Consider the following 17,598-nt stretch of genomic DNA (forward strand, 5'->3'; position numbering starts at 1 on the left):
CGCATATTGTTGTCAGGACATTGTCCTGTATAAACAATAATTTAATTTAATGAAGCTTACAGGATTAGCTGAAAAACAAGTGTTTTGTGGCATATTTATTAGGCTATGTGCCCACGAAGCGATTTTGAATAGTTTTTGCCTCGATTTTTGGCACGAAAACGTTTAAAAATCTTGTACAGAGCGCACCCCATGCATTCCTATGGCATTCCGCACATGCTGTGCTAATGCTGCGCTTTTTTCCGTGGCGGAATCGCATCGCGGAAAAAAATCGCAGCATGGTCATTCTATTGTGCGGAATCGCAAAGAATTGCCGCGATTCCGCACCCATGGGAATGCATGAGAATCGCTTACTTCCCGCATGTGGCTATGCCCACCATGCGGGAAGTTAAGCGTCTCATGTGCGGTTGGTACCCACGGTGTGGAGGAGAGGAGACTGTCCTCCAGGCCCTGGGTACCATACCCCTGTAAAAAAAAGAATAAAAAATAAAAAATCGGGGTATATTTACCTTCCGGCGTCCCGCGCTGCCATCCCGGGCCTCAGCGTTCCCAGTAATGCCTTGCGGCAAGGTCCGGTGATGACGTAGTCTCGCGTGACTCTAGCGGTCTCGTGAGATCACTATAGCAACGCGAGACTACGTCATCACAGGTCTCGCAAGGCATTACTGGGAACGCTGAGGCCTGGGATGGCAGCGCGGGACGCCGGAAGGTAAATATACCCCGATTTTTTTTATTTTTTTTTATTATTTTTTACATTCTTTCTTTTACTATTGATGCTGCATCGGCGGCCTCAATAGTAAAAACCTGGTCACACTTGTCAAACACTATGTTTGACGAGTGTGACCAACCTGTCAATCACTTTCCAAGCGATGCTTCAAATCGCTTGGAAAGTGCTTGAATATCGCACACGAAAATCGCGGCAAAATCGCGATCATAATCGCGCGATTTCTGGGAAGGAGTCCGGTTTTCAGTGTCCGGATTTAAATGCTACGTGGGCACATAACCTCATGCAGAATAAACCTGAGCAGAATCGCACACCCTGCTCCCGGGAAAACGCATGCGTTTTTTGACGCGCTTTTGTAAGCGTTTGTCAAGCGTTTTTGCCCATATAATTGATGGTATGCGGAATCACGGGCGATTCCGCAAAATTTAATGAACCATTAATTGCAGAATTAATGAACCATTGGCACAACATGTGCGTTTTGCATGAAAAATCCATTGGATGCTTTTCTTAAGCGTTTCTGCAGCAGAAACGCTTGTCTAAAATCGCTGCAGAAACGCTTAAAAACGCTACGTGGGCACACAGCCTTACACTGGTCGATATGTGGGAATAGAATTGCTGATTATTGTCCCATGCAAATGGTAAATGGACCTTTATTGGATTGTAATTCCAAGTTTAGATAATATGATAGTTATGTTCTTTCCTTATCTCTTTTCTCTCATTATCCATCTGGTCCTTCAAATAACATCAGCAGGGAGAAAGTAAAGGACTGCAGTAATTCCATTCTCTTCCTAATGTGACCATCAACAGGCAAAAAGTAATGGACTGCAGTAATTTCATTATCTTCCAATTGTGGCCATCAGCAGGGAGAAAGTAAAAAACTACAGTAATTCCATTCTCTTCCTATTGTGACCATCAACAGGCATAAAGTAAAGGACTGCAGTAATTCCATTCTCTTCCTTTTGTGACCATTTGGAAATTGTGTTGTACATCCTGCAAGTAATATTGAGACCGATGTTCAGCATCCAGTCAGCATGAATATTCCAAAAGTGGTCTATGAACCATAGCTTTGCTCATTTGACTGCTGATCAGTGGCCTGTTTTAATTGGTTGATGAGCTAGGGCAAGGGTTCTTATGAACTCAGGTTTGCTGATTATTGGCCTGTGTGAATGGGCCTTTACAGCTTGTGATACCCAGCTTAGATTAAAAGCTGAATTTATTTTCCTTCTTTATCTCCTTCATTCACTTTCCACCTGCTCTTGCAACTGAAATCCAACAGCAGGGAGAAAGTAAAGGACCGCTGTAATTATGATCTCCTGATATTCCTTCCATATTGAACTGAATGCATCACAAAATGTTCAAAGCATCTCTGTAAAATTAGTGTTCTTGGGACTCTCTATAAAATTTTTCTCAAAAAGATTGGGGTGGAACTGTCCAAATTACCAAACTTTACATTCATTAGATCTTATAATGAAAACCAGACCTCTCACCTTGTCATGCTCCCCAGTTATCTCTATAAATGTCGCCATGTCTCGTTCTTACAGGATGTGATGGCATAGCTACTGCTCGCATCTAGTTGATGCGAAGGTTGGGCTTCCGAGAGTTCTACACGCAAGGAGGAGACTGGGGATCAATGAAAAGGTCTGCACGATCCTTGCACAGATTGCACCCAGGTAAGGGAGTATTACATAGTAAATCATTTTATAATCTTTGCCTGGCCCACTACGTCTAAAAAAGTCCTGACTTTTTTCCCATTATAGGGATAATCCTCTGCATAACCATAGTTAAATCAATTGTCTCCCTGCAGCCACCACTAGGGGGAGCTCACCGCAGACTGTTTATACATTAAGCTTAATCATAACACTATGCAGAATGCTCCCTCTAGTGGTGGTTGCAAGTAAAGAGACCTGTATATATATTTTTTATTTATTTTTATTTTATGATGTCAGAAAAATGGAGTTCTGATCATTATATAGAGATGCTATGAAATAAATCAGCACAGCTATTAGCCATGTGCGCTATTATAGGCTAAAAATTAACATTCAGCCATTCTAACTTATTCGCACCAGGTATGCAGTGACTATATATATTTTTTTCTTTAGCAATGTCAAAGGATTACATCTGAACATGGTGTTTGTAACGAGCACTAAGCTGCCGGTGGTTCTGTCCGTATTTCTCGGTCAGCGGTTCCCAGGGCTTTTTGGCTTTCAGGAGGAGGACGTCAGGAGGATGTATCCCTTTATGAAGAAGTATTTCTACTATATGATGAGGGAGAGTGGCTACATGCACATCCAGTCCACCAAGCCCGATACCGCAGGTGAGGTGGCGCAGCGCCACTTTCTTCTTTGTGTAAATCAGTCATCAAGTGTCCGTCTTTTTTTTTTACTTTTTTTCCGAGGTACCGTGACTCCAATTTTGGCATTTTTTTTTTTTTTCTCAATAAAGCATTTACAGTGTGAGTTCATTTTACTTTATATTTCCAGATATTGGAGGTTTATGGATGCAGGAATACTGAATATGCTTTTTATTTCTACAGCTCTGGCAAAAATTAAGAGACCACTGCAAAATGTTCAGAGGATTGTGAACACCACAGCAGGGTTTTTATACTTTCCTTCGTGGAATAAGATTTGGTTCAGGCGATCACCTAATCAGAAGCACATTAAGTAGAATGAGGTGGATTCTGGATGGAATTCTACTGACACTGGAATGGAATGGCGGTCAGACATGGAGAGAAGATGATTTTTATAAAACTGTGCAGTGGTCTCTTAATTTTTGCCAGAGCTGTATATATACAGTGGCTTGTGAAAAAATTCACACACCCCCTTCCTTGGCTTTTTTTTCCTTGTTTTGCTACCTCACAAACTGGAATTTCACAGTTTCTTGAAGGTTTGCATCACTTCATGTAAAGAACATGGCTACAACTGTGAACATTTTGGTTCTTTTTAGGCTAAGTGCACACGTACCGGAACTCTCGCGGAAATTACCGCGAGAATTCCGGAATTCCATTCCGCGGGAAAATCGCATTTTAAATTCCCGCGATTTTCCCGCGGAAAAACTAGCATTTTGCAAGCGTATTTAGCTTGCAAAATGCTAGCGTTTTCCATGCGATCTGTAGCATCGCTTGGAGAACTGATTGACAGGTTGCTCACACTCGTCAAACATAGTGTTTGACGAGTGTGACCAACTTTTTACTACTGAGGCCGCCTATGCAGCATCAGTAGTAAAAGATAGAATGTAAAAAAAAAAATAAAAAATAGTGTTATTCTCCCCTTCCGGCGTCCCACGCATTCGTTCCCAGTAATCCTTTGCGAAAATGCCCGCAATGACGTCCGTTCTCACGGGATCGCGATGTCTCGCGGTAATTTGCGATGACGTCGCGCGAATGACCGCGAGACTTCGCGATCCCGCGAGACTGGACGTCATCGCGGGCATTTTCGCAAAGGATTACTGGGACCGGGAGCGTGGAGAGAGGCGGGAATGCTGCGCGGGACGCCGGAAGGTAAGAATAACAATATTTTTTATTTTAATTTCTATTTTTTACAGGGATATGGTACCCAAAGCCCGGAGGACAGTCTCCTCTCCCCCGGACCGTGGGTACCATCCGCAAATGTTCTGCTTACTTTCCGCATGGTGTGCACAGCCACATGCGGGAAGTAAGCGGAACAATGCATTCCTATGGGTGCGGGATTGCCGCGATTCCGCAAATTAATGAGCATGCTGCGTTTTTTACCGCAAAGCGATTCCGCCGCGGTAAAAACCGCAGCATTAGCACAGCATTGCGGAATCGCATGGGATGCTTATTTTTCGCGGTTAAAACCGCCGCGGAAACGCGAAAAAAAGCCACGTGTGAACTCAGCCTTATTGTGAAGAAAACAACAAATAGGACAAAATAACTGAAAACTTCAGTGTGCATAACTATTCACCCCCCAAAAGTCAGTACTTTGTAGAGCCTCCTTTTGTGGCTACAGCTGCAAGTCACTTTGGATAAGTTTCCATGAGCTTTCCACATCCCCTTACTGAGAGTTTTGCCCATTCCTGAAGGCAAAACTGCTCCAGCTTCTTCATGTTAGATGGTTTCCTCTGGTGAACAGAAATCTTCATGTCTGAAGACAGATTCTCAGTTGGATTAATGTCTGGGCTTTGACTAGGTCACTCCAAAACATTTAGGCTGAGTTCACACGTGGCGTTTTTTCGCGTTTCCGCGGCGGTTTTAACCGCGTGATTTTACGCTTGCAAAATGCTAGTTTTTCCGCGGGAAAATCGCGGGAATTTAAAATGCGATTTTCCCGCGGAATAGAATTCCGGAATTCTCGCGGTAATTTCCGCGAGAGTTCCGGTATGTGTGCACTTAGCCTTACACGTTTCCCCTTACACCACTCGAGTGTTGCTTTAGCAGTATGCTTTGGGTCATTGTCTTGTTGGAAGTTGAACCTCCGTCCCAGTCTCAAATCACTGACAGACTGAAACCGGGTTTTCTCAAAAATATCCCCGTATTTCACACCATCCATCTTCCCCTCGACTTCGACTTGTCCCTGCTGTCGAAAAACAGGTGTTCTTGGGGTGATGAGCTGTGTTGGTTTGGCACCAAACATAGCGTTTACCTTGGTAGCCTAAAAGTTAAACTGTGATCTCGTCTAACCACAGCACCTTCCTCCAAACATTTGGGGTGTCACTGTCTCTCACGTTTTTTTTGGCAAAACGAGCCTAACAATTTTTCTGTGTTAGGCTAGTTTCACATTAGCGTTTACGGCCACAGCGTCGGGCTGCGCATGGCTGCCGCTAAGCCCCGCCTCCGCCGGTAGCTCCGCCTACGGACGCATGACGCTGCATGCGTCCCCTATCTTTAGCACTGGGGACGCAGGCCGTGCGCAGTATGCGTTTGGCGGCGCATGCGTCCTTTTGACGCTGCGCTGAGCGCACCAAATTGCAACCTGTTGCATTTGGCGCTGGTTGGCGCAGCGTCAAAAGGACGCATGCGCCGCCAAACGCATACTGCGCACGGCCTGCGTCCCCAGTGCTAAAGATAGTGGACGCATGCAGCGTCATGCGTCCGTAGGTGGAGCTACCGGCGGAGGCGCGGCAGGGGGCGGGGCTTAGCGGCGGCCGTGCGCAGCCGGCGCTGCGGCCGTAAACGCTAATGTGAAACTAGCCTAAGTGAAAGCTTTTATCCACCCACTCGTCCATCAAGGCCATCTCTATGGAGTGTACGTCTTATTGTGGTCGTTTGGACAGATAAACCAGTCTCTGCTTGGAAAACTCTGCAGCTCCTTCAGGGTTTCCTTTTGGCCTCTGTGCTGCCTCTCTGATTAATGCCCTTTCCCGGGCTGAGAGTTTTGGTGAGTGGCCCTCTCTTCCGTGTTCTTTCCATTTAATGATAATGGATTTGATGGTGCTCTGGGGGATCATTAGAGACTGGGAGATATATATTTTTTTTTTTTTTATATATATAACCCAACCCTGACTTGTTCTTATCAAGAACTTTGTCCCTGACTTGTTTGGAGATCTCCTTGGTCTTCATGGTGGTGTTTGGACTGGAGATCTCCTCGGTCTACGTGGTGGTGTTTGGAGATCTCCTCGGTCTACGTGGTGGTGTTTGAAGATCTCCTCGATCTACATGGTGGTGTTTGGAGATCTCCTTGGTCTGCATGGTGGTGTTTGGAGGTCTCCTTGTCTTCATGGTGGTGTTTGGAGATCTCCTTGGTCTACATGGTGGTGTTTGGAGGTCTCCTTGGTCTTCATGGTGGTGTTTGGAGGTCTCCTTGGTCTTCATGGTGGTGTTTGGAGGTCTCCTTGGTCTTCATGGTTGTGTTTGGTTAGTGGAGCCTCTTGTTAATGGTGTTACAGCCTATGTTGAATTTCAGAATAGGGAAAAGTGTACATACTGACAGACATGTGACACTTAGATTGCACACAGGAGACGTCCTGTCACTAAGCATGGGACTTATGAAGGTAATCGCTTGCACCAGAAATTTTTAGGGGCTTCATAGAAAAGGGAGTGAATATGTATTGACATATGCACATGTCAATTTTTAGTTATTTGATCCCATAAATGTAATTTTTGCCTAATTTTTCTCACTTCACCAGCTTAGACTATTTAGTTCAGATTCATCACACACAAATTGGATTCCAAAAATATTTATAGGGAACCTGTCACCAGTTTTGTCTCATAGCAGCTAAAAATATCATCTCACTCAGCGCCTGTGCTGCATTCCCTAAATCCTTATATAACCCTGACTCCCCCTGTGTAGCCCCAAAAACCTTTTTGATTTCTCCATCGCTGTATGGGCGTGGCTTCGGTGGTTTCCACCCCTTCTCCCGGCTTCTGCTTGCTGTCCTTGACTTGGATGATGCCTCCTGCGTGGATGCGCACTTCTGCAGCCAAGGGGAGGGGTGGAGAGGACCGTAGTCACGCCCTTCAGCCTGGATGGTCCCGATTATCATACAGCGCTGGAGAATTCGAAAAGGTTTTTGGGGCTACACGAGGAGTCAGGAGCTTATATAAGGATTTGGGGAATGCAGCACTGACGTGAGTAAGATGGTATTTTTAACTGTTATATGACAAAACTGGTGACAGGTTCCCTTTAAACACAGATAATAATGTAACACAATTGGTGAAAAGTATGTGTATAATTTAAAAAAAAAATAAAAATTTTTGTTGTAATTTTTAGTATTGCAGCATATACAAGAAATGATAATTCTACTACACCACACGGGACACCTCCTCTATATACTACACCACACGGGACACCTCCTCTATATACTACACCACACGGGACACCTCCTCTATATACTACACCACACGGGACACATCCTCTATATACTACACCACACGGGACACATCCTCTATATACTACACCACACGGGACACCTCCTCTATATACTACACAGCACGGGACACCTCCTCTATATACTACACCACACGGGACACCTCCTCTATATACTACACCACACGGGACACATCCTCTATATACTACACCGCACGGGACACCTCCTCTATATACTACACCGCACGGGACACCTCTATATACTGCACCATACGGGACACATCCTCTATATACTACACCACACGGGACACCTCCTCTATATACTACACCGCACGGGACACCTCCTCTATATACTACACCGCACGGGACACCTCTATATACTACACCGCACGGGAGACATCCTCTATATACTACACCACACGGGACACCTCCACTATATACTACACCACACGGGAGACATCCTCTATATACTACACCACACGGGACACCTCCTCTATATACTACACCACACGGGACACCTCCTCTATATACTACACCGCACGGGACACCTCCTCTATATACTACACCATACAGAACACCTCCTCTATATACTACACCACACGGGACACCTCCTCTATATACTACACCACACGGGACACATCCTCTATATACTACACCACACGGGACACCTCCTCTATATACTACACCACACGGGACACCTCCTCTATATACTACACCGCACGGGACACCTCCTCTATATACTACACCACACGGGACACCTCCACTATATACTACACCACACGGGAGACATCCTCTATATACTACACCACACGGGACACCTCCTCTATATACTACACCACACGGGACACCTCCTCTATATACTACACCGCACGGGACACCTCCTCTATATACTACACCATACAGAACACCTCCTCTATATACTACACCACACGGGACACCTCCTCTATATACTACACCGCACGGGACACATCCTCTATATACTACACCACACGGGACACATCCTCTATATACTACACCGCACGGGACACATCCTCTATATACTACACCATACGGGACACATCCTCTATATACTACACCATACGGGACACATCCTCTATATACTACACCACACGGGACACATCCTCTATATACTACACCACACGGGACACCTCCTCTATATACTACACCACACGGGACACCTCCTCTATATACTACACCACACGGGACACCTCCTCTATATACTACACCGCACGGGACACATCCTCTATATACTACACCATACAGAACACCTCCTCTATATACTACACCGCACGGGACACATCCTCTATATACTACACCGCACGGGACACATCCTCTATATACTACACCATACGGGACACATCCTCTATATACTACACCATACGGGACACATCCTCTATATACTACACCACACGGGACACATCCTCTATATACTACACCACACGGGACACATCCTCTATATACTACACCATACGGGACACCTCCTCTATATACTACACCACACGGGACACCTCCTCTATATACTACACCACACGGGACACATCCTCTATATACTACACCACACGGGACACGTCCTCTATATACTACACCACACGGGACACGTCCTCTATATACTACACCACACGGGACACATCCTCTATATACTACACCACACGGGACACATCCTCTATATACTACACCACACGGGACACATCCTCTATATACTACACCACACGGGACACATCCTCTATATACTACACCACACGGAACACATCCTCTATATACTACACCACACGGGACACATCCTCTATATACTACACCACACGGAACACATCCTCTATATACTACACCACACGGGACACGTCCTCTATATACTACACCACACGGGACACATCCTCTATATACTACACCACACGGGACACGTCCTCTATATACTACACCACACGGAACACCTCCTCTATATACTACACCACACGGGACACCTCCTCTATATACTACACCATACGGGACACGTCCTCTATATACTACACCACACGGGACACATCCTCTATATACTACACCACACGGGACACATCCTCTATATACTACACCACACGGGACACATCCTCTATATACTACACCACACGGGACACATCCTCTATATACTACACCACACGGGACACATCCTCTATATACTACACCACACGGAACACATCCTCTATATACTACACCACACGGGACACCTCCTCTATATACTACACCATACGGGACACGTCCTCTATATACTACACCACACGGGACACATCCTCTATATACTACACCACACGGGACACATCCTCTATATACTACACCACACGGAACACATCCTCTATATACTACACCACACGGAACACATCCTCTATATACTACACCACACGGGACACATCCTCTATATACTACACCACACGGGACACATCCTCTATATACTACACCACACGGGACACGTCCTCTATATACTACACCGCACGGGACACATCCTCTATATACTGTGCTGTTACATATTATAGATGAATGTCTTCCATATGTGTTACTATTAGGTGAGAGGAGTATTTGTACTTGAGGTGTAAATGTGTTTTCCATCCTGGCGCCATCTGTCCTGTTAGAGATAGTATACCTCCTCCATGTTATCTGACGCTTGTGTTGAGGTTTTCGCCTCGGCGTCCTGTGTAGGAGGACATTTCTGAGCAGCATACATGCACTATGTGAGGATGAGGTGTAGTGTAAGGCGCAGCTTTCTTGCACTATGGGGTACAGAGGCCATTGCCACCTCCAGTGATCCCCAATCTGGGCAGCTCCTAGCATAAACCTCCATTTAATGTCAGATCCTGGTGAATCATGGGAATTGTAGTTTTGCAGCGGGGCAGAGCTCGAGGTGCAGTTATCAGGGATTACTGGGAGTTGTAGTTCTGTAATAAGGTCACATGGAGGAGCCTTTTTAGAGCATGCTGGGAATTGTAGTTTCCCTGCAGAGTGCAACAGTTAAGGCCACAAATTGGAGACTACAGATTTATAGTTGGCTCTCAGAGCAGGCAGTGCCGGGTTTCCTTTAAGGAGTGGATAATTCTTCTAGATACCTTTTGTTGTATCCTCGGTGGCCGGCGGCGGAGCGGCTCTGTGTCGCCAGCGCCATACATAACCAGGCACGTCTCCAGTTGTCACTTTCATGAATGAAGGCCGTTGATCTGAGATCTCTGCCGCCGCTCTTTCACCTAATTGCAGATATGTTTCTGGATCAGACTTTGATCTTTCTCAAGCGGCATCTGCTCCTGTTTAAAAGCAATTATTAATAAAATAACCGGGCGCTGCGCCAAGTCCCTCGCTGCCTGCCGCCGCCCGTGTATCTGCAGCCTTAATGTGCAGCGCGTGCCTACTCATAATCTGCTTCTCAAACCGTCACCAACAAGATGATTGCAATGATTACGTGGTTTCCATGAGGCCGGAACTGATCATAAACTGGCTGATTGTAGTCCAAAAGGGGGTCATGCTTCATCTCCCCCTGCTGCAGCCTGCTGGGTGGGCTCTTCCTGATGCACTGAGAATCAATAAAATGTCTATACTCCATGGAAACTGCAGCTGCATCTCCCTCCCGACCCTCTCTCGGCTCGCTGTGTCAGACAAAACAGAAACTGCAGCTGCATCGTCTACTATTCATGCTGAGTCACAATCGCAACCTCCAGCTGCGTCCCTCTTCTCTCAACATGGTGACTTAGGCAAAGAAAGACGCTGCATCCCCTTCCTCCCCCTCTCTCAGCCTGCTGATTCATAAAGAGCAGCTGCATCCACCACTTCTCCCCATGCTGACTCACATAGAGAGAGGCTGCAGCTACATCTCCCTTTTCTCACCATGCTGATTCAGACACAGAGAGAAACTGCAGCTGCATCCCCCTGCTTTCACCATGCTGACTCCGACAAAGCAGCTGCATCCTCTTTTCACCATGCCGACTTACACAGAGAGAAGCATCAGCTTCATATCCCGCTTCTCACTGTGCTGACTGAGGCACATCGAGAAGCTGCATCCCCCTACTTTCACCATGCTGACTCAAAAAAGGTGCAGCTGCATCCCCCTCTTCTCACTATGCTGACTAAGGTACAATGTGAAGCTGCATCCCCCTCCTTTCACCGTGCTGACTCAAAGAAGCTGATGCTGCATCCTCCTCTTCTCACTAAGCTGACTTACACAGAGAGAGGCATCAGCTTCATCTCCCACTTTTCACCATGATGACTCAGACACAGAGACAAGCTGCAGCTTCATTTATTTCCTTTCACCATGCTGATACGGGCACAGAGAGAACCTGCGTCCTCCGCCTTTCACCATGCTGACTCAGACAGAGAAGCTGCGTCCTCCGCCTTTTACCATGCTGACTCCGACAGAGAGAAGCTGTGTCCTCCGCCTTTCACCATGCTGACTCAGACAGAGAGAAGCTGCGTCCTCCGCCTTTCACCATGCTGACTCCGACAGAGAGAAGCTGCGTCCTCCGCCTTTCACCATGCTGACTCCGTCAGAGAGAAGCTGCGTCCTCCGCCTTTCACCATGCTGACTCAGACAGAGAGAAGCTGCGTCCTCCGCCTTTCACCATGCTGACTCAGACAGAGAGAAGCTGCGTCCTCCGCCTTTCACCATGCTGACTCAGACAGAGAGAAGCTGCGTCCTCCGCCTTTCACCATGCCGACTCAGACAGAGAGAAGCTGTGTCCTCCGCCTTTCACCATACTGACTCCGACAGAGAGAAGCTGCGTCCTCCGCCTTTCACCATGCTGACTCCGACAGAGAGAAGCTGCGTCCTCCGCCTTTCACCATGCTGACTCCGACAGAGAGAAGCTGTGTCCTCCGCCTTTCACCATGCTGACTCCGACAGAGAGAAGCTGCGTCCTCCGCCTTTCACCATGCTGACTCAGACAGAGAGAAGCTGCAGCTGCATCCCCTTCCTCTCGCCATACTGCCTCAGACACACACAAGCTGCAGCTGCACACTCCCCCTCCCCCCTTCCCTTTTCTTCTTTTTACTGGGAGTTTTTAATTGCCTTAGAGTGTCATTACCAATGTACTTTAACTTCTTCTCACCCCGTCGCCTATCAGCACATTTACACACCTGATACTGAGATACTTGAACTCACTTTTAATCTGTCTCTTTCTTGCAGGATGTGGCTTAAACAGCTCTCCGGTGGGACTTTGTGCTTATATCCTGGAGAAGTTTTCCACCTGGACCGACCCTGACTTCCTTGATTACGAGGATGGAGGCCTGGATAAGTACGTGGAGGGTTATCTGTGGGGGAGCGATGGCAGCCATTATCCCCCTGTGGGTCTGTGCTAGAATCATGGTGGGACATGGTTTCCGGGAGGAATAAAGGAAGAACGATGCAGCTAAGAAACGACGCTCCAGAACTGCTATTTAATGGGGAATACAACTTATTAAAATGGACAGGTCAGGGGTGGTGACTAAACAATCGCAGATTTAAGTCCCCCGAGGCTGACAAAACTATGCGGTATCGCTGCATCCGTAAAATTCTAACCTTCCAAATAAAAAAAATAAGTCATACGGTAAATGCCGTGAAGAGTAGGAAACACAACGCCAGAATAGCCTTTTATTTATCTTTATTTTTCCTGTACACGACCTGTACACGACCCTAAGTTCTCCATGTAGGCTTGAGAACTTATATCACGTTAACTGGCCTGAAGATGGTATTCCATAACTAGGAACTATTCTCACAGCTTCCCTTTTAATATTACAAAAAAAAAAACCTGGATACTTATATACCATTCTATGAAATGTAAGTTGGAGAGATATTTTCACCTTGCTCTGATTGGATAGCTAGGATAAATGCCTTTATAAAATGATCTTCCGTCCCAAATTATTTTATCTTTTTAGATGTATCCCTTTAATTCCATACAAGTTTGTTATACAGTTCAGACCAAAAGTTTGGACACACCTTCTCATTCAAAGAGTTTTCTTTATTTTCATGACTATGAAAATTGTAGATTCACTCTGAAGGCATCAAAACTATGAATTAACACATGGGGAATTATATAATTAACAAAAAAGTGTGAAACAACTGAAAATTTGTCTTATATTCTAGGTTCTTCAAAGTAGCCACCTTTTGCTTGATTACTGCTTTGCACACTCTTGGCATTCTCTTGATGAGCTTCAAGAGGTAGTCACCGGAAATGGTTTTCACTTCACAGGTGTGCCCTGTCAGGTTTAATAAGTGGGATTTCTTGCCTTATAAATGGGGTTGGGACCATCAGTTGTGTTGTGCAGAAGTCTGGTGGATACACAGCTGATAGTCCTACTGAATAGACTGTTAGAATTTGTATTATGGAAAGAAAAAAGCAGCTAAGTAAAGAAAAACGAGTGGCCATCATTACTTTAAGAAATGAAGGTCAGTTAGTCCGAAAAATTGGGAAAACTTTGAAAGTGTCCCCAAGTGCAGTGGCAAAAACCATCAAGCGCTACAAAGAAACTGGCTCACATGAGGACCGCCCCAGGAAAGGAAGACCAAGAGTCACCTCTGCTGCGGAGGATAAGTTCATCCGAGTCACCAGCCTCAGAAATCGCAGGTTAACAGCAGCTCAGATTAGAGACCAGGTCAATGCCACACAGAGTTCTAGCAGCAGACACATCTCTACAACAACTGTTAAGAGGAGACTTTGTGCAGCAGGCCTTCATGGTAAAATAGCTGCTAGGAAACCACTGCTAAGGACAGGCAACAAGCAGAAGAGACGTGTTTGGGCTAGAGAACACAAGGAATGGACATTATCCAGTGGAAATCTGTGCTCTGGTCTGATGAGTCCAAATTTGAGATCTTTGTTTCCAACCACAATGTCTTTGTGCGACGCAGAAAAGGTGAACGGATGGACTTTACATGCCTGGTTCCCACCGTGAAGCATGGAGGAGGAGGTGTGATGGTGTGGGGGTGCTTTGCTGGTGACACTGCTGGGGTTTTATTCAAAATTGAAGGCATACTGAACCAGCATGGCTACAACAGCATCTTGCAGCGGCATGCTATTCCATCCGGTTTGGGTTTAGTTGGACCATCATTTATTTTTCAACAGGACAATGACCCCAAACACCTCCAGGCTGTGTAAGGGCTATTTGACAAAGAAGGAGAGTGATGGGGTGCTACGCCAGATGACCTGGCCTCCACAGTCACCAGACCTGAACCCAATCGAGATGGTTTGGGGTGAGCTGGACCGCAGAGTGAAGGCAAAAGGGCCAACAAGTGCTAAGCATCTCTGGGAACTCCTTCAAGACTGTTGGAAGACCATTTCTGGTGATTACCTCTTGAAGCTCATGAAGAGAATGCCAAGAGTGTGCAAAGCAGTAATCAAAGCAAAAGGTGGCTACTTTGAAGAACCTAGAATATAAGACATATTTTCAGTTGTTTCACACTTTTTTGTTAATTATATAATTCCACATGTGTTAATTCATAGTTTTGATGCCTTCAGAGTGAATCTACAATTTTCATAGTCGTGAAAATAAAGAAAAGTCTTTGAATGAGAAGGTGTGTCCAAACTTTTGGTCTGTACTGTATTTCAAGCATTTATTGAGAAATTCATTTTAACTAATAAAAAAAATCTAGTCTCTCTCAAAACTATGTTCTGTCCTTTTAGGTTAGGAGACCGGGGTGCAAAATTATGGCTTACCATAAAGCCGTGGTTCTTGAATACGCAAAAGACTGGTGGTTTGAGGACAGCGCCCATGTGTGGATGCAAATGGAATTATTTCATGCCATTTGTGGCTTCATCAAAAAAATACTCCCTGAATAGAAACTGGTTTTAGCAATGCTCGTCACCCCGAGCATAGAACGGGCTCAATAACTAGTGTACAAGACTGTAAACCGGGCCGATGTTTATAGCCTGGGAAGGGGGTAATACCCATGGAGCTTCACAGCTGTATACTTAGCCTTTACTGGCTATTAAAATGGGGGACCATAAAAAGAAATGACATGGGGTCCCCCTATAATTAATAACCAGCAAAGGCTATGCATACAGCTGCAGACTGATATTAATAGCCTAGGGAAGGGGCCATGGATACTGGCCCCTCCCCCCATGCTAAAAAACATCAGCTCTCAGCCGCCCCAGAAAAGGCGCATCTCTAAGATGCGCCAATTGTGGCACTTAGCCTCGCTCTTCCCACTTGCCCTTTAGAACCCCACTTGGATTTTTTTTAATTCATTCTTCCATCCATTATATGATAAAATAAATTGCGTCATTCAATACTAAAACTCGTCCTGTAAATAACACTTCGTCTTTGTACGGCAATGCAGATGGGGACAAAAATTTGTCTCTTGGAAGAAGAAACCGTGCACGTGTAAAAAAAACAAAACAAAAAAACCCACCTGGTCATGAAAGGGTTAAGGAAATGGGTGGACTGCAATGCCCGTCACTTTAGTGACTCCGGACGTCGCAGTAGTCGCCATGTTTATTCTTGCTGGTCTTGTTCCAAAGATTATGATGATGATTATTGTGTGTATAGGCCTCGCTAAACACTAAGTTCTTGGTCTTTTGGTCTTTTCCAGAAAATTCACCTTGGATGATCTTCTGACCAACATCATGATCTATTGGCTGACCGGCACCATCGTGTCGTCCATGAGGTTTTACAAGGAAAACGTGGGCGGAGGATTGGGCACTGCCGACCATGACAAGTATGTTCTCTTCCCCCCCACACACACACACTTCCCCGGGTGTCCTTTCTGCATACATTACCCAGAAAGTAAATTAGTCGTTACATCTTGGAGAAAAAAAAAAATCACAAACCGTCCATAAGCAACTCTAGACGTTGCTCCTGGTGTGCCACATTCCTTCTCGTCATCTTAATGTTCCATGAAGCACTGAATGAGAAACTGCAGCTGCATCTCCCTCCTCTCCCCCTGACTTCTCCTCTCCTCATCGTTTTCTAGATTTTTGTGGTAACTGTGTAGGTTTCTCTTATTGTTGGTGCCAACACGTCACACCGGTCCTCGACTATCTCTCAATACTCATCTGTAGCTCCACGTCCAGGATAAAAGGAAGGGAATTATGCCTGAAACTGTGATTTGTTTTGTGTTGTTTTTTTTAACCACATCTTCACCCTCTTTCCCGCCCGCTGTCTTCACTAGCTCCTGTCTGTCTTCCAGGTTACCTGTCAAGGTCCCTACTGGAATCGCTTCCTTCCCCAATGAGATGGTGCATTGTCCCCTCCTCTGGGCCAAGCAGAAGTTCCTCAATATCGTCTCCTTTAGTTACATGCCCCGTGGAGGTCATTTTGGAGCCTTTGAGGAGCCGGAGCTTTTGGCTAAAGACATACAACAATTTGTGGGGAAAGTGGAACAGAAGTAAGAGTCCTCGGTGACCGATGAGAGAGACCGAGTATCTGCACAGCCACAGCCATCGCCGGCTGTACATCAAGCACAGATCATAAACCTCCGCATGTCCCTCTATAGCATGCAGAGAAGTCTGAGCTTTGTAGAATTTTTATAGAAATGTCTCTGATGATTTTTTAGTAATTGTTTTATAATAACTATCCTGGAAAAGAATCCCCCAAGATTGTTGCCCACCCCCTACACATGCAGGGTCTGAGAGTTCAGAGGTATGGATTTTACAGACAGGCTACATGCCGTGCTTTACAAAATACCTGCGGCAAGTTTCCATGTCCAACACTGGCCATATGCTTTTCAACACAGGTTGAGCCAGTGCCACGCCACATGCCCGCTATACACACGTGAGGCACGCCACATGCCCGCTATACACACGTGAGGCACGCCACATGCCCGCTATACACACGTGAGGCACGCCACATGCCCGCTATACACACGTGACGCACGCCACATGCCCGCTATACACACGTGAGGCACGCCACATGCTCGCTATACACACGTGAGGCACGCCACATGCCCGCTATACACACGTGAGGCACGCCACATGCCCGCTATACACACGTGAGGCACGCCACATGCCCGCTATACACACGTGAGGCACGCCACATGCCCGCTATACACACGTGAGGCACGCCACATGCCCGCTGTACACACGTGAGGCACGCCACATGCCCGCTGTACACACGTGAGGCACGCCACATGCCCGCTGTACACACGTGACGCACGCCACATGCCCGCTGTACACACGTGACGCACGCCACATGCCCGCT

General features: G+C 46.2%; 1 protein-coding gene across 1 annotated transcript in view; it reads left to right on the forward strand.

Annotated features, from left to right (window-relative positions):
• The window catches only part of EPHX1 (epoxide hydrolase 1), a 37,586-nt gene that overhangs the window by 18,525 nt on the left and 1,463 nt on the right, over nt 1–17,598 (forward strand). The window contains 6 exon segments of the mRNA XM_073556410.1: nt 2,263–2,354; nt 2,357–2,391; nt 2,821–3,035; nt 12,614–12,722; nt 15,992–16,117; nt 16,589–17,598. The exon segment at nt 16,589–17,598 is cut by the window's right edge and continues 1,463 nt beyond it. Coding sequence (XP_073412511.1) covers nt 2,263–2,354; nt 2,357–2,391; nt 2,821–3,035; nt 12,614–12,722; nt 15,992–16,117; nt 16,589–16,790 — 779 coding nt within the window. The 3' untranslated portion in view covers nt 16,791–17,598.

Source organism: Dendrobates tinctorius, unplaced genomic scaffold, assembly GCF_039654945.1.
Source record: "Dendrobates tinctorius isolate UK_male_01 unplaced genomic scaffold, ASM3965494v1 ptg000232l, whole genome shotgun sequence".
Classification (NCBI taxonomy): Eukaryota; Metazoa; Chordata; class Amphibia; order Anura; family Dendrobatidae; genus Dendrobates; species Dendrobates tinctorius.